This window comes from Sander lucioperca, chromosome 9 (assembly GCF_008315115.2).
Source record: "Sander lucioperca isolate FBNREF2018 chromosome 9, SLUC_FBN_1.2, whole genome shotgun sequence".
NCBI lineage: Eukaryota > Metazoa > Chordata > Actinopteri > Perciformes > Percidae > Sander > Sander lucioperca.
Window position 1 is genome coordinate 40,827,491 of NC_050181.1, and position 26,742 is coordinate 40,854,232.

Sequence of the window (26,742 nt, forward strand, 5' to 3'; positions counted from 1 at the left end):
CTGAACACCACAGGATGATGCAAGAAATAAGTTACACCGCTTCTCTGAACTGACTTGGTTTCACAGCGATCATCTCTCATCCCGTTCGCTGTTCAACACGAACTTCAGGTTGCAGCCGGCAGTACACATGGCGCATCATTTGTTCATGCAAATCTTTATTGATTTGGGGACACTGAGATGGCTGGATAGCTAGCGTTAGCTTTCTGGCTCGTAGCTGTTTGAGCCAAAGGGTTCTATCTCCCATTGCCGAGCGCGGAAAGTTGTGTCTAAGGTCCGTCCTATTTACTGGAGCAGTGAATACTGTTTGCATTGCATAAGAACCTTATGGGATGGGAATGATTGTTCCAAGTATTATTCAAACCCTCAGGTGTACCAGGTAAACAGGGAGTTATTGTTTAAAAAAAAGACCATTAGATTTTGATTGTAAAACACATATTAATGGTCTTTTTTGGCAAGTGACTAGGGCTGTGTATTGGCAAGAATCTGGCGATACAATACGTATCACGATACAATATATTGCAATATATTTTGATACTGTGCGTAAGGCGATATATTGGGATTTTTCTATATAATTTTAGAAAAACTAATATTTAAAAAAAGACATGATGTACATAAAAGTCAAAGAAGTTTACTTTAGGTAAACAATTCAGTACAAAGAAAATCAAACTGGCAGTTTGGGATTGTGGTTCACAGGTTCTTAGTGAGCTAATTTTGATATGCTAAAGTAGGCCAAAGGTCAGCCATAGCTACATTGTTAGCTTCTAGCAAAAAGTCAGGCACTGCTAGGCGAGGACACTAGTGGTGCGTCTCAGCATAGCCATCTAGCGGTAGGGGGTTTAAACACAACATAAACGTGAATCACTGTCTTACATGAATATTTTTGCACGTAAAAACAAAAAAAATCAATATTGCGTTTTTGAAAATCGATACAGTATTGCTAAATAAAATATCGCGATACTCAAGTGTATCGATTTTTTCTTACACCCCTACAAGTGACCATGGTATAAGTGGGTTAATGCCCTTCGAGGTGTCCCTATCAGGTAATTAATGGAGTTCCGCAGAGGCAACCATTTTACGCGCTGTCGTCCATTAATTCCTGATAATGGACACCTCGTCGGGCATTAACCCGCATATATGTATATATATATATTTTTTTAAGAAAGTTGACAGTGGTGGTTAGGCTTATGAACGATGCACTGAGGTTCATGGAAGTGTGTAAATGAAGATACATAATGTGATTATAATAGGTGCCTTATAATCTTAAAAAAAAAAAAAAAAACAGTCCTGACCTGCACTATTAGTAAAGTTCATGTCAAGGATAATCCTGGCATCATTTCAGATTTTTATTAACAACAAATGCCCAGAAAACCTCAAAGACACTATTGTGAGGCTTTGGCTACACACAAAAGCCTGACATCCTTGGCATATGCCTCTCTTCCACAAAACTCCACTATCATCCAAAAACTAATATAAGAGAGCCAGACTGTTGCACCTTCATTACAACGAACACAGGCAGTGTTGTTTATTCACAATCAATTCTGTAACAGCATGCTTTAACTCTGAGAGCAGCTGTGTCGAGTACACATCACTGTGCATGCTCAGGGAGGTGATTGTGTGTTTCTAATGCTGGTTCTACTCAAGTCATGTTCATCATATTGACGCAATTTGTCCACCAACGCAAACTGTAGGGCTCTTTTATGCATGAGGTTGATTTTTCCACGATCTTTCCATGGGATTTGTTTATAATAAAAAAAGATAAAATAACAACAATCTTGTCCTTTAGGTAAAATATGCTTCTTTCTTCTTGTAAGGAAGCCAATTAGTTTCTTCACTATAAAAGGAGCCTGTAAAATGCTAAATAAAACCAATATATTGAGGGACAAGAGGCTGGGTCAGTTTAGGGGTATATGCCTGCTATCACAGACAACAGCTCCACAACATTACCACTAATCAGTGCACACTATTATCAATGAAAGTTAATATTAAAGTAGAGCGTTCTCTCACCAGGTTGCTGATGTGAACAATGTTGGAGACTTTGCCGCGGGGTGGCGAGGGCTGACGGGCCGTGCGAACAGGGTCATCGATTGTGATGGAAACACCCGTTTTTTGCTGGCTGATGGAGCGGCGAATGAGGGTGTCGCTGGGGGTCACTAGGATAAAGAAGGAAGAACAGTCAACATAGTGGCTTAATTAACACTGACCTTATATTTGTTATAATGTATAATTGTTATACATTATAACAAATATAAGGTCAACTCAATAGAATTATTTTTTTTATTATATCATAAGAAAAATCCAGTCCTATCCGTTACCTATACCTGGATAACTGGATGTCAATGCAGCATGTAAAGTACAGTGTGTAGACTATGTATTGCCTGTTATTGTGTTATTACAAAGGAAAATAATTATTAGCTTTAAGATAAATCAATATCTAAATCAAATATTGGGAATTCATTTTTGATGACTTTAAAGCTTGATAAAGGCCATCTTGTGATGGATCCATTACCAGTGTTAGTTTCTACATCATGGCTGGTATGTGATGGAGACTGGGTTTCCACGGCTCCAGGAAATGAGGTGTCCATCTTCTCTTCATGCGCCCTTGTCGTCATCTCTCTGTCTCCCTGTGGGTCACCCTCCTCCAACTCCTCATGTCTGCTCCTCTTTGTCTCTTTCTCTCCATTCTCCTGGCTCTCCGAGTGCACCACCTGCAATACAGGGAAGGTATCAACACAAGCAATTCTCGATTAAGAGATGAATGTAACCTTGGACTTTCATGAGAAGCACTTTACACTTCACACTGAAGACAGTTCCTAGGCCTGTCATTCGTGTAAAACAGTTAAAAGCTGTAGACGTACCTGTGTGACAGTGCGACGGATCTGAAGATCCTGGTCAGAGCACTCCCTCTCTTCATCCTCAGCGCCAGAGTGGACAGCTTCCTCTGGGTGCAGGTCCACTACTGCCTCCTGCCCGAGACACGGGCGAATGTCTGGGATCAGAGACTAAGGGCAAAGAACAGAGACCATGCACAAGATAAATGTAGGGCCTGCAACATTCAACACAGAGGACAGATGCACTAGAAGTGCCTCGCAGTGCATCTATGCGTCCACAAGAGCGTCACCAGCAACCTCAATGTAATATCAGTCTTACTATGCTGCAAATACCTTGAGTGAATCTGTGGTGATGCTGATGGAAGGTTTCTTGGCAGTGACAGCTGTGCTGGAGCCCCACCTCCTCTTGCGACCGGCCGCGGCCCCAGGGTCCTGCTCACCCTCTGCACTGCCAGTGCCTGGGGACGATTTACTGCCTGGTAAGACAACAAGAAGAAAACTTGTTGAATCCTCCGGCACATGGCATATACAGCATAAGCGGACATGACATCACAAATGCATGCACACAACACAGTCTTCTGGCTCCACATTTTTGATATATGGATGATCATTCAATCCACATTACAGATTAATTTATATAGAGTTCTCAAACCATAAACTAATAATGGCATGAATGCATACATTGTAAATAACTAAAAAGGTAAACAAAACCAACACTGATGATCAGTTATATATGCTGGTAAAGAATAGAGCAAGTCAGTAGGGTGTACTTACTGCTAATAGAGATCTTACGAGCTGAGAAGGCCTTTGGTGTCTGAAACACAAGAAGATAAAAACAACCCGATACATAGGAGAGATGAGAGGCAGACACCAAGTGGTCAAGGACAGGTTGTAGGAAAGGTGGCACAATAACAGGAAGAGAGACAAGTAGGGGCTGAGAGTGAATGATAGAAACCGCTGTGCAGTCTTTTTTCAAATTCAAGTCTACTGAATGGCAGTGAGATGTTTTTGTACTGTACTGGTAGTTTAAGTGCATGCTATTAATAACTATTTGACAATCTACACCAAGAGATTATTTAATATAACTTGCTTTTGAAGAGTAAACTGTAAGTTGCAGTCTCTATCATACAAAGGAGGATCTGGTGGAAATACTGCAGTTTAAATTCGTTATTTTTAGACTTTGTGTCTGAATAGACACATTAACTCCAAGTAGTTTCACAGAAGTGAAAAATCAACTAAGATTAAAGACAGAAGTATCGAACAATTTTGATTAAACTGCAGTGGCCACAAATAAGATAAAACATTTTTTTTAAATGCTGCTTCTTTCAGCAAAGACTACACAGAGTATAACTGGAAACTATGCATTTTCAAAATAACTGAAATATAACATTGAGTAAACGTCTACTTATTCCCTGGTACCACTGACACCTGATCCTTACTGGTTTGGATATGGCCCAATCACGACTGCATGTACTGTATCTAGGCAACAAGGGTCCAATCAAAGATGGCTGAGATGTTTGGATGGAAATCTGAAAGCGTGTTGGCTGGCAGGATGGGATCAATAGTTCATTTGGGTAGGGGCTCTGAAATGCTTTTGGCCAAAATGTTCATCCTCAGGTGTTTTGGCATTAGTCCTTTTAAAAATGTGGCAGGTTCTTTTAACAGGAGTCCAATGTGCTGGAGACCAGATGTTGAATGCTGTTAACAGTCACTATGCACACAAACCCCAAATTTTGACGTTGGTGTTCAATTGTCTTTGAGGCGCAGTAAGTTCATACTGAAACTTGCAAAGTAGCAAAAATCTGGAGATGGCTGTTGTAGAAAGGAACCCAAACTAAGTCTTTCTTCAGTTCAAATAAAAACTGTCAAGGCCATTGAGTCCAGGTAAAAAGCTTTGGCCTCTTTGAAAACTCATTTAGTATCCAAGGGTATTTGCTGGAGAATTCTGAATCCCATTCCAATAGATTAAAAAAAATCCAAAATGTCCTTTGTCAAGCATGTTACAGTCACCAACCATATTAGATGGCATGTCCATAATGCACCACAGTTCTTTGCAAGTGGGTTAAACATGTCTCAAAGTGAAACAATATAAAAACTCCTCTGTTGTTGAGTTTCACAGCAGCCTTGACATGATGCGAGCACACATCCTTGCTTGTCTTGCCTGATTAGTGGATAAAAGGCTAAGAGAGGTGGGCCACATTGACTAGCCAACTCCTTTCAATCTTCTGGTCCAATAAATAGCTCTTGCCAGCCATATCCATGAACATTAGGCAGCCTTTGTTGCCAGGGGTCTCCCTCTGCAGTGCAGCCTTGGGGGCTTATCTGTGGTCAACTCTGGATTCTTGGGGACAGTGGAACAGGTGCAGCAGTAGCAGTAGTAGTAGTAGTATGCAGGTACCAATAGGGGCAATGGAAGAGGCATGAGCACCTTTATAACAAAGCAATCATTTGGGGTTTAAACATCAGCCACAGTGAGAAAATACCCTTGCTGTTTCTGCATATGACAGTGCCAACAAAGGTTTTATAAACAGCTATATATTTAAAAAAAAAATAAATAAAATAAAAAAAAATAAAAAAAATGCAATATCCTACACACATTCTACCACTTGTGAAAAGGGCTCATTAAGTCATCAAGTGGAATATACATTGTAAATGTAGAGAAAAGATTTCCAACAAAGAATAGACATATAATCAAGTGACCTATACTGTAATGTATCCAGGTTAATAAAAACTCAACTATAAAAAAGATTCAACAATAAAAGATTAAATGGGTCCGTCCATCTAAGTCCTCAGCTACCAACAGCTTGGAGGACCAAGATGATTCATGGTTCTTCAGGGGCCTTACCTCCTCACTGGTCTCTGGAAGCTTCTCCGGCTCTGCCATGGCAGTCTCCTTCAACTGCCTGCATAGTGTGAAAAATACATAGTAGCAGGAAAAGAGGGAACAGATGAGCAGCCCATTAGGAAAGAATAATCGTTTTCAAATTCATTTTTAAAATCAGTTAATGACTATTTTGTTTTTATCAAGGCTAATAAATACATGCAACAGCATTCATTCATAGTTTAATAGAAGCAATGAAACACATAATATCAAAGCCAATAGCACTTAAAAAAAAAATGTAAGTCAGTCAGTATAAATAATTTAAAACTGATGTGAGAATCTGGTAATGCATAATGCCTTCTCCGCATATGGGTATGTAATCAAAATCATTAGCAAATGCCTTGGTATTTTGTCAGCAATTACATGAAGTACAGTAACCTGTAGTTAAATGGGCTTAACATGCAAAAGCACTACTGTTCCTTTAAATCTCATTAAACTACAGTAACATTTAAATCATGGAGCCCTAAAAATAGATATTAATGTTATTTAAAAGAACCACAAGGCAGCATTGAAAACATATTTTAAAAAATCTCAGCAGATGAATCTACTCCACTAAGATACACAAACAGCAGCAGATGCTAAAATAACGGCACCTTAAGCACATCTCACACTGTTGACCACAGTCACTTTGTCATTTCACAAATACATTGCTCTTAATTCTCCAATGGGGGTTTGAATGACTGAGTCAAGGAATGCAGAGCGACCGCAGTCCTCCTTCAGACCTGCCGAGTCCGTTAACACCGAACCAATCGGCCATCGACAGCCACACAATGCCTCGCTAATGAGCGCGCGTCTCACGTTCTCATGTCTTCCTCATGCGCGCACACGTGAACACTTCCACTCATTCCGACTTAACTTAGGAGAACTTCACAGCAAAGACACAAACCGTGCTCCCGTTACAACGCAGCATCGAGGCGGCGACTGTTACTGAAACGACTGCGGCGCAACGAGCCACCTCTCTCCCCTCCCTCTTCTCACCAGAGACTACTCTTCTTTGAACGCATTCATGTCCGTATCGGTTGGCAACCAAAACCTGCGACGGAGAAACCCTCGCCTGCTGTTTAGCTGAGCCGCTGTATGGAAAACCATCCGCTGCATCGGCAGCTAAAGCCATCGTCGGGGCACAGCCATGTTGCAAGGAATACAAAAAAAGAAAGATCGTGTAGAAAAAGGACCCGCATCTTCTCAGCCACACCGGCTTCAAGGCAGTCTCATCAATCGCCTGATGGGAAAGTCACTACCCAGCATCTCTTATGACACCGTTTTTTCATCGCCATAATGTTTTCATAAAGCATACAGATGCTAAGGCTCTAATGGAGCAGGATTATATGATCTGATGGTAATGACCAAGTAAGCTTACAAAGCAACATTTCTCAACATATAAACTGTGGCCACATCCTTCTCATTATTAATGAAATAATGTACAAAAAATGTCTAGTCAGAGGTTTTTAAAACAATATTAGATACTTTAACAGCCTTGCTCAGAAAAGTCTGGCACTGATTCCAATTTTTACCACATCACACTTGCATCCTTTGAGAGCACTGGAGCTGATGTCTGGCGACTATTACTACAGCTGAAAATAAGCGGCTAACACTGGCACTTTTACATAAATGTTGATTAATTATACGTTCCACCAAAAACAAGACAATTGTGATTGGTATAAAGAAATGCAAACAACCGCTGATCGTTTATTCTATCCAGGAATGTTGTGTAGACTAGCCAGACCATCTACCGCAGCGCTGTGGAGATAGGTGTGATAAATTTCATATTTTAGAGCACCCATGATTATTCTATAACTCAATACATTTCATTGATGCTTCCTACCTTATATATAAAACGTTATTTTATTTATTCAATTTAAGTTTACTTGTGTGCACAATGAGATTTTAATTGTATGGTATTTCTGGCAGAGTGGAAGTAAGTAACAGTGAGTGGCACAAATCCCAGACCTGCAAACTCTAGGAGTAGTGAAAAAAGTGACATGATACTTAACTGACAATGGAGAAAAAGTTGCAAAATGTTTGGACATTAAAGCCTAAATTTGGTGGCCTCTGGCACATTTTAGTGCCTCTAATACTCTTCATTGCTTCTGGAAAATACTTCAACAGTGAGAGGGCTACTGATGTAGGGACAATGTTCTTTGATCTGCCAGGCTCTGTGGACCTGTCTGAGTCTACTGTGGACCTGTATGGTTTCTTTACCTGCTTTATAAAAACAGAAACATTTGTCTAATTCATGCCGCAATTTATTGTGGATCTAAAACTAAATCACATAATGTCTGCATCATTAAAAAAACTGATGATGCAACGGTGGTAGAGCAGGCGCACATATACTGAGAGGCTTATGCCTCGACGCAGGGGTCCAGGGTTCGAATCCGACCTGTGATGATTTCCTGCATGTCTTCCCCCTCTCTCTCCTCTCACCTAGCTGTCCTATCGAATAAAGGCAGAAAAAGCCCCCCCTCCCCCCCAAAAAACTGACGATATTACAACTTACATTTAACATGGCATTAGTTCTAAATGATAATTATACTTGACAATTTAAATTAAAACCAATTCAAAACTTAAATAAGCAATGGATTCATTCTAATAGATTTGATCAACTGACCAAGAATTTTATTCTTTAAGAAGCCCGTCAGAGTCTTTTGATTTCCATTACACTCGCTTCCTTTTGGGTACTATCTTTCCTCTCTCTTTTCTTCTCTATCGATATACTCCACATCTATGGGCATTGAGCAGGTGTGACTTAAGAATGAACATTAACTTTGCTACACACAAAGCAGGAGAATATTACTCAATGAGAGGATAACCAAATATGTAAACCATATATACTTGATCATATACATGTTTTGAAGCTGAGGCTAGTGGTCGTAAAATGTACATGCATAGTGAATCGCAACTTCTTAATCAAAACTATTTTTTATTGGAATCAAAAATGTATTCAATAAAGTCGCCAGCTGGACTTAAAGGAGTAGTCGGCTGTTTGGCCGGCAGCCGGCCCTTATGGAAAGCTCTGAATGTATAGGACGTGTTTCATAAGAGCAAGACTTAAAAGCAGACCTCCGTTTGTCCGTTTCCTCCTCTCTCTCGTTGTCCTTTCTCTTCCTTTGTGACGCCTCTCTGGTTGGTGCTTCAATGAATGGTTTCTGGGGATTTAAAAAGGGCAGGAAATGGAGTTGACAAATTATATAATGTACAGTATATCAAAGTAGTTTAAGTAGTTAATGTAATGCCACTAAAAAGGGAAAAATAGTGGCATAACTTGATTTTAGATCAATCTATTTTCTTAATAATTGAGATTTTTAGCTAAGATGTGGATAGTTTTTACAAAATCTGGTGCTGTGTAAACTTATAAGCAACTGACCTTGGTGTGACTGTCTCCATCAGCAGTTGTGTTACTCTTCTCTACAGACATCTCTCTTTTGCCAGGGGAGGCTTTTGGTGTTTCCTTTAAACCCTCAGCCTGAGCCTCTTGTGTCACCCTGTGCTGTGGTGAGGAATCTCTTTCAGGTTTACCTTCCTAAAAGAGACATCCAACAGATCACATGTTATGCTATAACAATACAACCTGAGTATTAACAGAGCTTACTGAAAACAGATTCTTTGTTAGATTTCTCCCTTATCCGGATTCAAGGGCATACACAGCATCTGACTTGGCTACACGTAACAAGCACCACTCCTCAGGTAGGATAACTGGTGTTGTACACAATTACAAACAGAGCTTAGTTATAAAAAACTATAAATTGTGTGTGCACCTGCCTCTTCATCTAACCAATCCACATGTGCATGGCTCTATCTGATTGTATATTCTGGTTACAAACCTAACACTGTACTGCTAAACCCTCCTTGTTGTTCATAATATGTAACATAGTCTTTGTTGTTTTCTGAGCCATTCTTCACTACCGTTGCCTTTTAATTCACCCTTACAATGTTTCAAATCATCAGTCAACACATCTTCGGAGGTGTCTTCCCAGTAAAAGCCAATAAGTGTTTAGTATGTATCAACAGTAGTTGTATGGTGCATTCAGACATACAGATACAAGAGAACAAGAGGCAAAAAAGCAGTACACCACTCACTGCATTTGAAGCTTTATATATCTCCATGGGCCAGTTTCAAAGAGGCAAAAATGCCAATTTTGGCTAAGAAAGTTTTACCTTTATGCAAATGTTTTCTGGCACGCAGCAGTGGCAACCAATAGCACAGCCAATTCTACTCTGCAGAAAAGGATGCATCCACACCGAAAAAAAGTCGTACAAATACGACCGAAATGCCAATTAATCTTGTAAGGTTTCTGAGATTGTTGTATTTAACAATTTCAGAAACCTTACATTACCTTACCTTACAATTGTTTGTTAGTTTTGTCCTTTTTAGGCTATATGCTAGGGATATCGTATATTTATATAGCATGTGCTTTGTATATAATTAGGCACAGTTCACTCTAAGGTACAGGTCTAATTTTCAGGAATTTGTTGTGTGTTTTTTTGTTGCCATTGTGTGTTTTGACTACAACTACTGCAGAGACAGAAGTTAATGCCTTTGAGAGGGGAACATGCTTCACTAATCATGAACTGTGCTGTATGTAATGTATTTTGTTTTTGGACTTGATTTGTAAATGAATTAATAAAATGTCAAAAAGAAGAAGAAAAAGAAACCTTAAATATGCTGAGGTGAAATTAACTTAAAGACATGAAAGCTAGCTCAAAATGTATTGAATTGTCAAGCATCAATGAACAATGATAAGCCTACTCTCTTTTCCACATAGAGGTATAGTCAGTCTGAATGCTCTGTGGAGCGCTAAACACACCTGAAAACTAGAGACTGCCCCTTTGTACTTGCATGTCTGAATGTATAGTTATAAACCAACAACATTAATTTATCCGCGCAAATGACAGTAGCAGACTGCAGTGGGGCGCCTGCTGTGATAATGCCATCTAACTGACAGAGTGACTTTAAACAACTATTGATAAATAAGACAAGGTATTGTGCATAGCTGACTGCCATGGTGCTAAAAACTTCAGAGTCTATTCCTGTTGTATGAAAAACACACAGCGTGCCTGGCATCACAGTTACTGATGGTTAAAGGCCTGGGTAACACTTGTTACACCTTGATTATCCCTATTCAATTTATTATCCGATACAGTTGGTCGCACCAGTGGTGATTAAATGATGACGATGATAAAGCACGTGAACTGTGCATTTTCTATTTTCTGCTTAATTTAGGTCAAACACGCATGATAGGTAAACTCCTGCCATTGCCGTAGGTACTGGCATTACAACTGGAGTTGGTCCTTGGGCATTGGACTTTGGCTACCCACTGCTCCTAATTAGTTAGAATGGGTTAAATGCAGAGGATACATTCATTGTATGTGTAAATGTGCTTAGCAAATAAAGGATATATTATATTATTTTTTTGTTTATCAGTGTAAAACAAATGAAAACTGTACTCAATGAAAAGGTTCCAAGATAATAGGCACTGTATGTCAGAGGTTCCTTTTATACCACTTACCCTTCTACCTCTTGAAGTGGAGCAGGTTTTCTCTTGAGAGGATGTGGATGAGCCAGAGGACCGAGAAGACGAGGACCCGGAGTCCGATTCTGACGAAGAGGAATCATTAGACAATGATCTTTGTCTTACTTGTTTTTCTTCCTTGTTTGTGTCTCTTCCCCTCCGCTGTGCAGTATCCACTGGGTTTGTAGGACCCTTGCTTTCATCCACTTCTTTTGCTTTTTTGGTGGATTCCTTGGCAGCCTGTTCCGACTTCACAGAATCTGCTTTATCTTTGTCCTCCAATACTAGGCTGGTGGCCCCTTCTTTTTTGGGACTTGGGACCAGTGCGGTGTTAACAGTGGTCTCCTTCTCAGGCTGGGCCCCTTCAGATCCCAGCGCCCCGGCAACAACCTCCCGTTTTGTCCGCATCTGTGGATCTTCCTGTTCAGCGGAGGACGGGAGTCCTTCCTGCTGGCGCTCCCCGACATCGGTGAGGGAGGAAACATGGGGGGCCCGAGGCTGGGGGGTATCAGAGAAGTTACGGGGCCGCTTTATGACCATGGAAGGGGAGGAAGATTGGAGCTGAATTGGGGAGTCCCTTAAGAACCGGAATTTCTTGAATGAGGACTGAGGCAACGGAAGTGTTGCTGGCATGGGTGCACCGGATTCTGCTGCTTCACGCCGGGACATTGGAGCATGGACATCTTCTTGCTCTCCTGCCTCTGTCGATGACTTTCTACCTGGGCCTGTGGAGAGGGGGGGAGGAGTGGGCAGGGGGGTAAGACCAATCTCACGGCCACGTTTGGAAGGAGGGAGGTGACTCTCCCTATCCTTTTCAGTCCCCCTAGCTCTCTCTTTCTCCTGTTCCAGGGCCCTCTCCTGCTCCTCCTTTTCTTTCTGCATTGCTTTCTCCTTCTCTAACCTTTCTTGTTCGAGTGCCCTCTCCTTCTCCTTCCTTTCCTTCTCCAAGGCTCTCTCCCTTTCAAGTTTCTCCTGCTCTAAAGCCTTCTCTCTCTCCAGCCTCTCTTTCCTCTCCTTTTCGGCTCTTTCCTTCTCCTTCCTCACCTGTTCCAGAGCTGCCTCTCTCTCCAATCTCTCTTTTTCCTCCCTCTCTCGTTGCAAGGCCTTTTCCCTCTCTATCCTTTCTTGCTCCAATGCTTTCTCTCTCTCAATTCTCTCCTTTTCCTTCCTCTCAAGCTCTAACCTCTGTTCTAAGGCTCTCTCCCGCTCCAACCTCTCTTTCTCTCGCTCTAAGGCTTTCTCTCTCTCAATTCTCTCTTGCTCTAAGGCTTTCTCTCTTTCAATTCTCTCTTGCTCTAAGGCTTTCTCTCTTTCAATTCTCTCTTGCTCTAAGGCTTTCTCAATTCTCTCTTGCTCTAAGGCTTTCTCCTTCTCAATTCTCTCTTGCTCTAAGGCTTTCTCTTTCTCAATTCTCTCTTGCTCTAAGGCTTTCTCAATTCTCTCTTGCTCTAAGGCTTTCTCCTTCTCAATTCTCTCTTGCTCTATGGCTTTTTCTTTCTCTAGTCGCTCTTGCTCCAAGGCTTTCTCCCTCTCTAGTCTCTCTTGCTCTAAGGCTTTCTCTCTCTCTAACCTTTCCCTTTCCAGCCTTTCCTGCTCCAAAGCCTTTTCTCTCTCAATCCTCTCCTTCTCCTTTCTCTCAGCCTCCAGAGCTATTTCCCTCTGTAGCCTCTCTTGCTCAAGAGCTCTTTCTCTCTCCTTTCTTTCCTGCTCCAAAGCCTTAGCTCTTTCTAGCTCCATTGCTCGTTCCATTTCTTCTCTCTCTCGCTTCTCCCTCTCCTCCTTTTCTCTCTGCAAACGTTCATGCTCCAGGGCCCTCTGTCTTTCGAGCTCCTGCCTCTCCAGCTCCAGGGCCCTCTCTTGTGCTAAGGCTTGCTCTCGCGCTTCCCTCTCTTTAGCCAAAGCTAGTTCCCTCTCTCGTTCTAGAGCAAGTTCCCTCTCCCGCTGCAAAGCCTTTTCTCGTTCTTCTCTTTCTAAGGCCTGCTGACGTTCAATTCTCTCTTTCTCCAGAGCTCTCTCTCTTTCCTCTCTCTCCAGGGCAAGAGCTCTTTCACGCTCTTCCTCCATTGCTCGTTCTTGCTCAAGTTTTCTTTGCTTCTCTTGCCTTTCCAGCTCAAGGGCCTTTTCTCTTTCTATCTCAGAGTCCCTCTCTCTGTCCCTCTCTTCTGCTGCAGTGACTTTAAGCAAACTCACAGGTACTTGAATATGGGCCGAATGTGCTCCTGTGATACCCTGGTGGGTGCCTGAAATCATGGGAAATGACACATGGCCTGCAGTATTGGCTGTGTGAGTGATGGCAGATACCAGACCCTCTGGATGACCTCTGCCAGGAAATGATGTAGCCGGAGTACTGCTGTCCTGCCTATCACCTTCCCCAGCGCCGCGGTGCCAACCTGCTCCCGAAAAAGCACCTTCCGACGCCATTTTACGTGCCAGAAGGGTCAGCGGGCCCGGCTTGCGCTCTGCATGTCCACTCCTCTGTGGCTCTGGGCTGCTACTGCGGCTGCCGCTGCTGGATGAACCAGAGCTAGAGGTACTGGACGAGCGCCTAGCTGGGGCTACATCTGGACTAGGGGGGCTCTGTTTAGGGGTGTCAGGCAAGGGGAATGATAACTCTGGAGGTGGGGAGGGAGGAGGTGTCGGCTGGCGGAGTTGAGGGGACAAAAGGGAAGGCATGTGCTGCTGCGGGGGTTGACAGGATGCTCCAGACCTCTCTCTGGTAGTGGGCACTTTGGCTGGCTCTCTGTGGCCTCTCCTTCGAGCACCGCTTTCCCAATCATCATCGTCACCATCCTCCTCGCCATCCTCACTATCGTCATCGTCGCTGTCAGCAGCAACTTTGTTGGAGGCAGACCCCTTCTCTGCCCGGTGCTCACCACCAGGAACATGCACGGCCACAGAGCCAGAAGCAGGAGGACCGGACATGTCAGCCTCCTGGTTCCTGTTACCCTCGCCCTCATTCACTGCACCAAACAATCCCTCTCCACCAGAGGGGCCAGGTGGCTTGTGCTGCTCAGCCAATGCTGGTGTGGCATCCTGGTGAGGACAGAAAGGAGGAAGGGGGGTTCATAGCAATAAGTTAATTTGCTTTCATGTAAAGGATCTGGCACCATTCTTACCAGCAAGTTCCTTTGAAGCATAGTATCTCAAAAAAAAAAAAAAGATTAGAGAATGTGACTGATTGCAAGGTAAGAAAAGAAAGTGATGTCTGACCTGGGCTTGAGGAGGGCATGATGTACTGTTATTGACTTCTGTGTGGTCCTCTGGCTCTGTTGTATAAAAGACAAATGAATAAAATCACAAAAATGTTTTGCATACACGAGACCCGAGATGTATATAGTACCTTACTAAGTTGCACACTTACCATTTGTGTCATATGCTTCACGAGCCTCTCTCTCCAGCCGCTGCCTCAGGAGCTCCTGTTGTTTAGCCAGATACTGCTTGATGAAGCTGTTCTGGCTCATTTCCTCACCAATCTAAATAGAGAGACCATTAAAAATAGAATGCAGCTACCTTTCTGCTAATTGTCATTCATGCTTTTATTATATGGGAAGAGGCTTCAGCCATTGAAAGGAGAAAGCTTTGTGACACTTACCTGTGAGTTTGGCTGCAGTCCGATGTGAGCGGTGGAGGTCCTCTGCAGATTCTCCAGCATGAGAGCCTGTTATTGAAACAATAGACTTCATTCATTCGATGAAAATAACAATCAGGTATTCTTCCGGAGGTGTTAGAATTGGTACTGGTGCTTTTCAACACAAATATATGGGTAATTTATGACAAAATAGTTACTGTGTACTGTAGTCAGTAATAATTTATCATTGCTACTGCCAATATTTCCATCCTTTACAAACAATTAGGAGTCACTATACGTGCCTTGGTATGCCATCAACATAGATGGGACAAACATTCTGCATAGCTTTCTTAATAATCTTTGGTTTGGAGAATGTTGCCTTTGATATAGCGTACAGTAGCAAGCAATAGGAAAATTGTGGAGAAAGAGAGGAGGATGACATACAACAGAGTTACCTGGTAAGAAGCAAACAAGTAACACAGTAAGAGTCATAAGGACCAATAAGACAAGGCCTGGCAACTGGCAGACCAGACTGAGAACGATGTGGGCAGAGTTGCTAGAAAAAGCTACTGGGCCTAACTTGGTTTCAATTTAACGAGTCTTTAATTTAACACTTGTTGTTTTCATCCATCTCTTCCCTGACAGTGAGCAATGCAGCAATCCTCCCACTGTGCTGCTTGTATTATTTCACCCTGCATGCATGCACATGTATGTAAACAACAAATACTTTGTGAAGTATAACGGCAATGTTAAATAATGCTATAATCTTCAACACCTTGGGCAGTGATAAGCAGTAAAGCAAACAACTATGTGATAACAAATAAAAAAAAATAATGATCATCCAAGTGTAACCATCCAAGGCCAGTGGCTTGCTTTTGTTGCTAGTTGGCCTAAATTATATACAATTGTGCAATCAAACTTCCAAAATTTTTTTTTTGTGTTTAGCCTACACCGGTAACAGACTGTGTAGATTTGTTTATAGGTTATAACTAAATAATGTCCAGATTCTACATGTGAAATAAGGGTGACAAAATTCTACATTGGGATAATAAACATTTAACAAAGCAAAAGCAAATGCAAACACCACTTGCTGCTGCTTCCATGGCGCATTTCTGCGGAAAAATGGTAACGTTAGTAAACTGGATTGCGTTACCCGCTTAAAAAAAAGAAAAGCATGCCCCAACTTTCTTGGCGAGGTGGATAATGTTGATTACTTGTCGCAATGTAAACAAACTAGCTCATTCAGGACCTATGCAGCTCACGGGCCTGGGCTACATTTAAGAGCTAAACTATTGCTAAATTTGGCGGAAAATTGCGAAATCTGTCTATTTAAAAACATTGCATTAACACTGAATAGACATACAGAGTGAGCTGGTAATAGTTGTCGAGATACTAAATAACTTGTGTTACGTTAATCTACCGGCAAAACTCATGTACACCAACATTGATCGGGACCGACACCGTTAGCAGTAACAGATAGCAGCAAACCAGGCCACCGTTCAAGTCACAGCGTTAGCCAGGGGAGCTAGGGAGCTAACAGGACAACATAACCCGACACAGACTTTGAAATTAGCCCATAAGTTGATTGAACTCCGGGTCTTTCTACGGTTGGTATAATTATACACGGCGAAAACACTGCTTAAACACAGCGTAGTGCAAACAGACACATTTCCCAGCTGATTGGTGGTCGTCAACCTCGATAACTCTACTACGCTGCTCGGCAGTAACGATAGTTGTCGGCCCTCGAGAGAACATCAGCCCGTTTTATCGTTAACATTAGCTCGAAGCAACCGTGGTCCCGTATTTCGTAGGAGAACTCACCCCTTTGAGTCTTTTGATTAAAGCATTCTTCTGCCCGCTTTTTGAGAGTCCTCTCTCCTCAAGAGCAGCTTTTAAATCCGCTACTCGAAGGGACTGTAGCGGTCTCCCGTCCAGCGTAACGTCTTCGAGATCCGCCATTTTCCGTTCCTCTAGTCAGTTCCCAGCGAGAGCGACGAGCAACGCCTTCCTCCACCCAGCGTCATCGTTGACGACTTCCCCCTTATCATAAATCTTTTTTATTATCTTAGCAAATTTCACTTTCACAAAAGTACATTTTGTAACAAAAAACTGTATTTAAAGTGTTTATGAATTAAATGCAACCATACATACAAACTATTCAGCACTCCAATCCCAAAGCCTCAAAGACTCTACAATTTTGAATGGCCTGAACTGCTGAATCCTTTTTTTTTGTCATTTTGTTGTTTTTCTTTATATCATTTATTTACCAGTTAAATAGACCCCAAGACAGTATTATCTATGTAGCCTATTTGTTGTTTGCCATTGCACTTGTTTTGCAATTAAGAATTTGAAAATAAAGATGTCTCAACATGTAAGCCCAGAGAACACGTAATTCATTTTGAGTACTATTGAATGTATTCTATATAGTATACACAAATTTTACTTACACGTTTTAATCTTTTTATTTCGTCAACGACAAACTGCGCATATTCGGCGCAAGTTTGATTGCCTACACAACAAAGCTAATGAGCCAACAGCTGCTGCACAGTGCACACTCTTCCTGTTTGTCAGAAAGATTAGTAGTGCGATTCTCGTCCTCTCGTCTCCTTCGGCAACGCTGCACTTCAAATATGCCGACAATAAGGTGATTAACGTTTAAAAAAATGATGGGTACTCGCAACCATTTATGTTAAGAGCAGTTACTTGCGACGAAGTGTCTAAATTAAGACACCTACAGTATTGTTGCAAATAGGCTAAATAAGCTAAGCTACATGATAACGTTACCCGGACCAGAGCAGTCTCTCTGTGCTGATCTGTTTAACTTACAGCAGAGGAATAGCTCGCTTTCCTCAGGCTGAAACAAACCGGTTTTTACCAAAGATGTCGTGGTTCAATCATGTCAGTCAAGGCTTAAATCAACAGCAGCAGCCCACAGACGGCCACAGACTCACGGCCACTGACATGCTGTCTAGCACTCACAACTCCAGGCTCAGAGGTCCGACAGAGGGATCACCGACCATGGCAACACAACACTGGAACGGCTACTCCACTCCCAGCCCGGAGGACTTTCCATCAGCTTCACATGGTGTAGTCAGCCCTCCCAGCCTGGGGAACCTGTCCTGCGCTTCTCCGAGTGCAGCTAAGATGAGAGAGCTGGAGCCCATCTCATATGTAAGCCTCCAGGAGCAGCGGTGTGTCCTGAGCTGGTTCCAGGGCTGGAACGCCACTCAGAGGGAGCGATTCTTGCAGGACCTTCTGGGGAAAGCTGTACCTGGAAAAGTGTGCACCCTCCTAGATTCACTCAGTACTCTTCAGGTACTGTCACACTGTCCATTCTTAACAGATTGTCCAGAGTGATCATGTCTAACCTTTAACAGCTGCTTTCTTTCTTTTTTTTTTGTACACCTACAAGGTTAAAGACAGACTACCAAACATCTTTGAATGCCAGGTGCGCCTGTGGACCCAGTGGTTTGAGTCTTGGAGAGAAGAGGAGAGGAATCATTTCCTGCACATACTGGAAGAGCGGGATCCAGTTTTCGTTGCCCACTTTTACAGGAGTGTAGCCGGTACAGCAGGAAGAGACTGAGCAATGTTTGCATTGTGATGAAAAAGCAAGTGATTAAAACAACATGTTAAAGAGGTGACGTGTGGTGGGAAATGTGTATTAGGTCTGAGATAATTCTCTTCAGAGAAATGTTTGTGTCACTGTGATGGTATTTATTGTTGAAGGTAAACCATTTCATTGTAAGAACACAAGTATTCATTCAATATAAGCTGTTTTTATTAAGTTTCCTACACCGGTTTCTCCAGGGCTATATCGCACATTATACCACTTTTTTTTTTTTTTTTTTTATTTATTTTATTTTTTAAAGAAATTTCATAATGCTTTTATCATGGATGAATCTCTGCCATCTAGTGACCCAATGGTGTGAACATGAAATAAACAGGTTTAATATCTGGCTGTAACAATTAAACTTACAGGGTACATTTTTCAGAACTGGGCCTAGTGATTGAAACACCTGGGCAAGAGGACACATTCTTTTTAAAACAGACAAATAAACAAAATGCATCATTGTATATTTGTTGTTTAATTGTCTGAAACATTTAGCAGCAGTAACAACAGAAGTATGTGTGAGAACTACTCCGCAGTCACAGGGATTGTTTTATTTCCCTACTAAGGTTACCATAAATGAGAGACATGGCTAAGATTTTACATCGGACAAAACATAATTTGCCCTGTTCTCTATTTTATCCAGTCAACTGAACCGGAAGGGAGTAACACTATTGGTGTCAGACTTTCAACATCCTCAACACAGAAATTGACAAATGGATAGATCTTGTCTGTAAATCTTTGACCTACAAATGAGTACATATGAGATCTGGCACCAGCGTCGTAAAATGAGATCTGTCCCTTTTTGTAGTCCAGCAGAATTCCCAGTGTAAGAGGTTGTGTCTGAACTGGAATAATGAAAGGTTTTCTATCGACAGTTTTCAACTGACCCTGTTTGTTCATGACTAGCGTCCAGAAACCGTTTGCTGGATTGAATGTTATCGATCCCTTTCTTCGAGCAGATTCACTGGCCATCCCAAGGTGGTAACAAAGCTTCCCAGCTACAGACACCTCCCAGTAGTGTCTGCCAGTTGAGAAGCCAGTCGTGCCAAGGACAGCGAGAACCACATCAAACCGGCCTGGATTGTAGGGGACGTTTTGTATTTCTTCACTAGTAGAAATCCTGGTGTTATCTGCAGAAAGAGCTATTCTCGGGTGTGCTGTGTTTGGATCCAAGCTCACCTGCCCTGTAAATCGAGAAAATGTGGTCAATTGTGCATCTTTACATCACATTTTGAAAAGTAATTGACATTAAAGCACTACTCCAGTGATTAAATATGTCACTTCCATAAAGTTCGGGGAGTAACAAGTGACAGATTAAAACTAATATTTGCAAAACCAATGAGCTTGTGGTGGACTATTAAGAGGAACAGGACGCCCCCTGTCCTGGTTGTCATCCAGGGAGAGGAAGTGAAGAGGGTGGTCTGATACAAGAACTATGAGATCCAAATAAAAAAAAAACTGAAGCCCTCTTCAGGAAGGGACATAGCAGACTGTTCTTCCTGAGGAGACTCAGATCTTTCAGTGTGTGCAACAGGCTCTTGCAGATCTTCTATCAGTCTGCAGTAGCCAGTGCTCTGTTTCCTGTAGTGGTGGCATCCAGGCTTGGAGGTCAGCAGTCTCAACAAGCTGTTAAGGAAGGCCAGCTAGGTGATCAGGTTGGAACTGGACAGTGTGGAGACAGTGGCGGAGAGGAGGACGAGGGACAAAATCAAAGTCCTCTTGGATAACCCTTCTCGCCCTCTACAACGAGCTGTGGCAGATTGGCAGCTTGTTGCAGAGGAAAAGGATGAAGGACAAGATCAAAGCCTGGAAGTTGTTTTTCATCAAGTCGAGGGTCTAAGGATAGTGGATGTTATTTGCTGTACAGATTGGTGAAGACCCTCAAGGCAAATGTTTGTTTTGTGATGAAGGGATATATAAATAAAATTGATTTTACTTGACTTTGTTAAAGTGTTCATATTATGCTAATTTTTAGGTCCATAACTGTATTTAGAGGTTGTACCAGAATATGTTTATGTGGTTTCCTTTTAAAAAAAAACAGCATATTTTTGTTGTACTGCACATTGCTGCAGCTCCTCTTTTCACCCTGTGTGTTGAGCTCTCTGTTTTAGCTACAGAGTGAGGCATCACACTTCTGTTCCATCTTTGTTGGGAGTCGCACATGCGCAATACCTAGATCAGCACTACTACCCAGTCAAAAGCAGAATATGAGGGCGTGCCATGCTAGCAGCTAGGTAAGCATTATAACGTGTTACAAAGTGACGCACGTTCGTCATGGAAGTAAAGGCTGGACTACAATAGAGCTGTTTGGAGCAGTTTGTGAACAGTGTTTTCTGTTGGAGATGGTAAGTCCCTTTGGGGAGGACTTTGGGCTTTTTCACTTTGTAAACCTACAACGTGCACAGAAAAGATATATAACACAATAAAGTAAAGGGAAAAAGCCAAAAAGCATAATATGAGCACTTTAAGTGCTGTTGTTCTTGTTCTGCTGCATGTCTATTAGTGTGTAAGTTAATTTAGAGAAACAAATAACAGAGTCAAATTCCTTGTATGTGTTCACATGCTTGGCCAATAAAGCTGATTATGATACAACACAAAGATGTAGCCATGACAGTAGACAATGCTCCAAATATGGATGTTGCTGCAATGAGGCTAAAAATTCTAAAAGGTGGATGCTTCACACACATCTTCAACCCGGCAGCACATAAGATCTATACAGTCACCACAGTTTTAAGGTTGGCAGTGGGCACCCAAGATTAGTTTCACCAATTCAGTAGCCGATCAAATGTGATATATGGTCACAATCTCCCCTTCTGTTCCTGAGACATTTGAATAATGGCCAGAAAAGCATTTTTGCAAAACATTATGATATCACAGTAAAGTTGACCTTTGACCTGTTAGTTATAAGATGCATTCATGAGAATGGGTCTGACAACCCGAATACATAATAGTGCAGACCGCCTCCAGAACACTGAATTGAACTACATTTCACCTAATGCAACTGGTTGCCATCTTTTATTTCCTGTCTGGTAAATGCCCATTTCTTACAAACAATTATTTTCCCGGACTTCACAAAACATCTCCAGGGCCACAGAAGTCATTATTCAACTGTTTTCACAGGCTGAGAAGCAGATATGATGAGTGAACTGACCTTTATATATAACATTTATGAAGTGCCTCTTTAAATTCATCTATACAGTTAGATTTATATAGTATCAGTGCAGTGTGTGTGTGTGTGTGTGTGTGTGTGTGTGTGTGTGTGTGTATGCGCGAGTGCGTGCGTGCAACTCACTTGCATAGATCGTCTTTTCATCCACAATACTCAGTCTGTTTTGGAGATCTGAGAAGAAAGAAAGAAAAGCATCATTTGTTTTGGGTGTTTTGTCACAGTGTATTCTCTGCACTCTGCTCCGCTGAACAAAACTAATAGTTACCTTGTACATTATCCTCAAGTTTCCTCTTCTCATTTTGCAGGCCTAGCATTGAGACAGAAAAGACAGCGAAATTTATACATTTCATCAAGAATCGCTAGAGTAACTACTACTTTCCCTTCCCTATTTTACTGAATGAATCAACTTATTGCCAGAGGGCTAAACAGAACTGAACCGTTATTCTCCCTGATCTGCTCTTCTAACTGCTGCTGCAGCTGTTTGAGGTTGGCATTCATCTTGCCCAGCTGCTGCTGTAGGCGATCCGCGTCCTCCTGGCTCTGTTGCAGTTGTCTTTGTAAATCTGTTTGATAAAATATTAAGTTCAAAGACTGCATCAAATGACTCACTGGATCTCAAGAACAAATATATGTATAGAGTGATAATGAATGTCATATTGAGCATCTCACCGGCACAGTGGGTGACATCATCAGCGCAGCACATTTTCAGTTCCTTGACCTCTTCCTTTAAGTCTGACAGAGGAAGGAGGTTAAAACACAGATACGTATCAAACACCAAGTGTCAGGAACAAGTTTCAAAGGAATAGTTCAACATTATGGGAAATGCACTTGTTTGCTTTCTTGCAGAGCGATAGAGAATAGATCAAATCCACGCTCATGTCTGTATGGTAAATATGTAGCCACAGCCAGAAGCCTGGTTAGCTTAGCTTAGCATAAAGACTAGAAACGAGGAACCGGCCAGCCTGCGGAGATTTGAGGAAGTGTCTGCTCCCGACCAAGAAATAGTCTGATACATAAGCCAACGTAAAAACACAACACACTTTAATATCTTTGGACAGAGCTAGGCTAGCGCTGTCCCCGTTTCCAGTCTTTGTGCTAAGCTAACCGGCTTCTGGCTGTAGCATTATTGCATAAAAACATGAGTGGTATCAATCTTATGATCTAACTCTATGATAAAAAGCAAATAAGCCTATTTCCCAAAATGTCAAACAATATACAGTAGGCTACATACCTTTATTTGCACTTTCAAGTTTTTTGTTCACTGTTTGTTGTGTTTGTAGTTGTTGTTCCAATTCTGAGAGAGAAGACAAAAAATAACCACAGTTGTATGAAAGACCAAAAAGATTTGTTTTAATATCATTCCAGATAAAGGAGGAAGGTTGTAGATGAAGACAGATCATTTAATCTTTACATGTTCGTTTTAAGATATTTAAAAGATCTATTCTAGTCAGACATCATGTGTTGGATGACAGCAGAGACACAATAGTAGTGAAGTAACAGAATTACAAACCATTGCTTTTTTCAGCAGGTTTGGATGCCTTTTTCTGAGCCTTTTTCAGTTGTGTCCTCAAATCAGCAATCTCCATTACTAGCAGAGACACAGACACAGCTGCAGTTATTTTGTGCTTAAAGGAAACAAACATGACACAAAACTTTAGCAAATAAGAAATGTTCTCACTCAAGTTAAAATTCTTTGCATCTGTTTCCTGGAGTCGAAGTTCACTGTCTTGCAGTTGCCGCGTTAACAATTCCAGTCTGTTTTGCAGCTCTGAAAATGATTTAGAGGTCAATGAAATACAAAATCATGAAATCAAAATCTGGGTATCATTGTATGTATTACTTTGTGGCACATTACAATGTAACGATAACATTTTGTTCTTTACCTCTGACGTTCTCAGCGCTTGTCTCTTTAACGTCTAATATCTCGTCTTCTAGTGGTTTGATTTTCTTGTGAAGTTCCATAATCTGAGCCGCTAAAAAAAGCAACACACTACTTTTAGTATTCTGATGCCATTTGACAATTCGGTTGTTTGTTTTTTTCTGACCAAACCACTTACTTAGATTAGCGATCCTTGTATCACTTGAGTCCAGCACCAGTGTCTTTTCTTCTATCTGATTTCTGATGTCCTCCAGTTCATTCTCCAGATCTCCGAACAAAGACAGAATGGATGTTTTATTTTCTCAGAATGTATGAAAAAGCATTCATAATAAGTGACTTGTATATATTGCTCCCCACCTTTAATTCTCTCCAACGCTGCTTGTGTCTGACTCTTTTCTTGCTTCTCCAATCTTGCTATTTCATCTTGATAAGCCAACATTTTAAACACTAACAGAAGAAAGCTTGGATGAGATCCATTCAGTGGAAACAACACCATGATCAACAACCATGGAACAATTCATTTTTACTGTCATTTTTATCATGACTCACTCAGTTTAGTATTTTCATTGTTTTCATCTTGAATTTCGTCCACCAAATTATTCAAATGGTCTTGGAGCGCTGCAGAGCAAGAGACGTAGAATAACATTATTTCATGTGAGCACTTGTTTTGTTTTGACAGTTTATTAAAAACATTTGGAGGCTATTACATTATTGCTCTGCTCCTTAGTCATGTGTCACTCACCTCTAATCTTATCGTAATCTGTGTCATTTGCTGCCACATATGACAGTTTCTCAATCTCTGTTTGTATTGCAATGATCTGTAGAACTGGAAAAAGAGTTAAACTTTGATAATCATATTAACCTCCCATCTTGTTTATACATATAATTCAGTGATTGTGACTCCTTCAGTCGGTTGTTAATCATGTTCCACTCACGTCTTTGTGGTTGAACACTTCTTGCTTTTAGCTCTTCTGTTTTTTTGGCCAGCTCATTATTTTTCTCATCTATAAGCTTTTGAAGCTCTGCAGAACAAAAACAAAACAATTTTACACCATTGTCTAAATATGTCTCTGTCTCTAAGCTGCACAGGTCCCATATTTTGTGCACCAATTGAAGTGCGTAATTTAAACATGGAAACCAAATATCTCAGAAATGGTAAATACTTGATGTCAAGCAAAGATGGAATATGTCAACAAATGGGGCACTATTAAACTGTATAGTGACACACACACACACACACACACACACACACACACACACACACACACTGACCTTTGATCTTGGTTTCAGATTCAGTGTTTTGTAGTTGTCTCTTCAGCTCCTCCAGTTGCAGGGTTAATGTAGAAACCTGGAGAGCTGAAAGAACCACATTTAAAAGCAACTATAGAACCATATTTAAATTGTCTAAAGTTTTTCTTATCCTTCAAACTTTATATGCAGATCCCAACACAATTATTGTGTTCTTTTGTACGGTTTGGTAACACAGCTCCACCACTCACCAAGTGAAGAAACAGACTCAGTTTTGGACTGCAGTTCCTTCATTTTGTCATCCAGGTTGGTCTGCAGATCTACATGCACATTTAGACACATTTGTAACAACTGTTGATCCCACAGACAGAACAAGTTCAAACATTTGAATACCTTAAACAGGGCTATCTGAGGACTGTGAACAATATGTTTCTAAGATACAAGTTTCTTTCTTTATGCTAATCCAATAGTTGTGGTTTTGACAGGCAACATCTGCCAGGGTTGCCCCCTCTCCCCCTCATTGTTCGCTTCACCTTTCCAATAGTTATTACCTGAAAAAGTATCCAAAGGTTGTTTGAAATGAAAGTCAATATGATTTGAGAGGAATTTGCATGTTTAAAAAACAAATCGTGAGGACCAATGTAATACATCATTCAAAACTTGTAGCACACTTAGGATGTTTAAAAAAGATATAAAAATAATTTATTGAATATATAAATACGTGATCAGAAAGCCACATTTCCATTAGTATGATTAGTATGTACTAGGGCTTTCAGCATTAACGCGTTAATCGCAATGCGATTAAGGGCCGAGCATAACGCGGTCATTTTTTTAATCGCATGCCGGCTATTATCAATTTATTTTACACTTCACTCGGCTTTGCGTCGTGCCTAACAGGCTACTATTTTGACCCTTTGCAGCACCTTTACTTATCATCAAGCTGCCAAACTTCCTCCTGCTGCAGGCTGCAGCCATGATAGAGAAAGACAGCAGCAACACAACTCTGATTGGCACTTTTTATTTCCCAAAACTCCCGGACGGCTCGTAGACAAGTCGAAAGACATATGCACATTGTGTAAAGCCAAATTAAAATATCACCGAACCACGTCAAGCTTGAGCTACCACCTACGAGCTAAGCATAGTAGTACAGTTAACGTTGATGCTAGCCGCTAGCATGCTACCCACTCAGGCAAAGCACTATTTTGGAGAGTGCTACTTGCCGACCTGTGGATGAAACCAAATCCCAAAGAATTACTACAGCTCTTGCAAAATGGGTGGCAACTAACTGCAGACCTGTCAGCATCGTAGATGACTCGGGTCTTAAAGACGTACTACGGTTGGCATGTTCTGACCCGTCTCATTGCCGTCGAGGGGGACAGCAGCCCCACGCACAGCCTGTATGACACGGAGAAAGCAGCCACAGTGGAACTGCTACAAGGTGCTGCAAACGCTGTCTCATTAACCGGTGATCACTGGACGTCAGTGAGTAATCAAAATTATTTAGGAGTTACTAAACACTATATTGACTCTAGTAAGGATAGGGATTTTTAGTTTTTTAGTTAGGTACTTGGAGGAATTGTGCAAATAATGACAGATTCACACATTTTTCTTTTGTTTACAGTAAATAAATAATTACAAATCTTAAAATCAAGTTCATAAAGTAACTTTCTTTGCATTCATTTGATTCCCAATCAAGATACACTGGTAAGAATTGCTTTTGATTGTTAATATGTACTTAAAAACTGTTCTGAAATGCAAAATAATAGAATTTTAATCATGTGATAAAATATGCGATTAATCGCGATTAACTATAGACAGTCAGCGATTAATCGCGATTAAAAAATTAATCGTTTGACAGCCCTAGTATGTACAGAATACTGTAAGTTTTTGTCTGCCTGTATTGGATTGTAAAAGGGTAAGCATAACAAGCTGTAGCAGGCTACACCAGTTTCAGACTTATTATTATTATTATGTGTATTGTATTATCCTATTTCTAACAACAATTCATTTTATTTTATTTTTGACATTAAACCCATTCATTTCCCA

General features: G+C 41.2%; 2 protein-coding genes across 2 annotated transcripts in view; one reads left to right on the plus strand and one right to left on the minus strand.

The window, feature by feature from the left end:
* acin1a (apoptotic chromatin condensation inducer 1a) overlaps positions 1–26,742 on the minus strand; it is a 51,944-nt gene that overhangs the window by 2,915 nt on the left and 22,287 nt on the right. Inside the window, exons 68-96 of the mRNA XM_036005184.1 lie at positions 24,948–25,016; positions 24,721–24,804; positions 24,384–24,470; positions 24,191–24,274; positions 23,998–24,066; positions 23,806–23,895; positions 23,627–23,716; positions 23,453–23,542; positions 23,248–23,337; positions 23,080–23,157; positions 22,801–22,863; positions 22,239–22,301; positions 22,007–22,132; positions 21,835–21,876; positions 21,693–21,740; positions 19,034–19,584; positions 16,609–16,761; positions 14,812–14,877; positions 14,581–14,692; positions 14,430–14,485; positions 11,217–14,252; positions 9,074–9,229; positions 8,770–8,855; positions 5,674–5,731; positions 3,603–3,642; positions 3,162–3,304; positions 2,856–2,999; positions 2,507–2,705; positions 2,005–2,150 (exon numbers count right to left, since the gene is read on the minus strand). Of these exons, the coding sequence (XP_035861077.1) occupies positions 2,005–2,150; positions 2,507–2,705; positions 2,856–2,999; positions 3,162–3,304; positions 3,603–3,642; positions 5,674–5,731; positions 8,770–8,855; positions 9,074–9,229; positions 11,217–14,252; positions 14,430–14,485; positions 14,581–14,692; positions 14,812–14,877; positions 16,609–16,761; positions 19,034–19,584; positions 21,693–21,740; positions 21,835–21,876; positions 22,007–22,132; positions 22,239–22,301; positions 22,801–22,863; positions 23,080–23,157; positions 23,248–23,337; positions 23,453–23,542; positions 23,627–23,716; positions 23,806–23,895; positions 23,998–24,066; positions 24,191–24,274; positions 24,384–24,470; positions 24,721–24,804; positions 24,948–25,016 (6,119 nt within the window). The remainder of the gene's footprint in view (positions 1–2,004; positions 2,151–2,506; positions 2,706–2,855; positions 3,000–3,161; positions 3,305–3,602; positions 3,643–5,673; positions 5,732–8,769; positions 8,856–9,073; positions 9,230–11,216; positions 14,253–14,429; positions 14,486–14,580; positions 14,693–14,811; positions 14,878–16,608; positions 16,762–19,033; positions 19,585–21,692; positions 21,741–21,834; positions 21,877–22,006; positions 22,133–22,238; positions 22,302–22,800; positions 22,864–23,079; positions 23,158–23,247; positions 23,338–23,452; positions 23,543–23,626; positions 23,717–23,805; positions 23,896–23,997; positions 24,067–24,190; positions 24,275–24,383; positions 24,471–24,720; positions 24,805–24,947; positions 25,017–26,742) is intronic.
* On the plus strand, positions 17,362–18,864 carry c9h14orf119 (chromosome 9 C14orf119 homolog). The gene is made up of 2 exons (XM_031306886.2): positions 17,362–18,102; positions 18,200–18,864. The coding sequence occupies exons 1-2, from the start codon at positions 17,668–17,670 to the stop codon at positions 18,371–18,373; spliced, it is 609 nt and encodes a 202-aa protein (XP_031162746.1). The 5' UTR covers positions 17,362–17,667; the 3' UTR covers positions 18,374–18,864.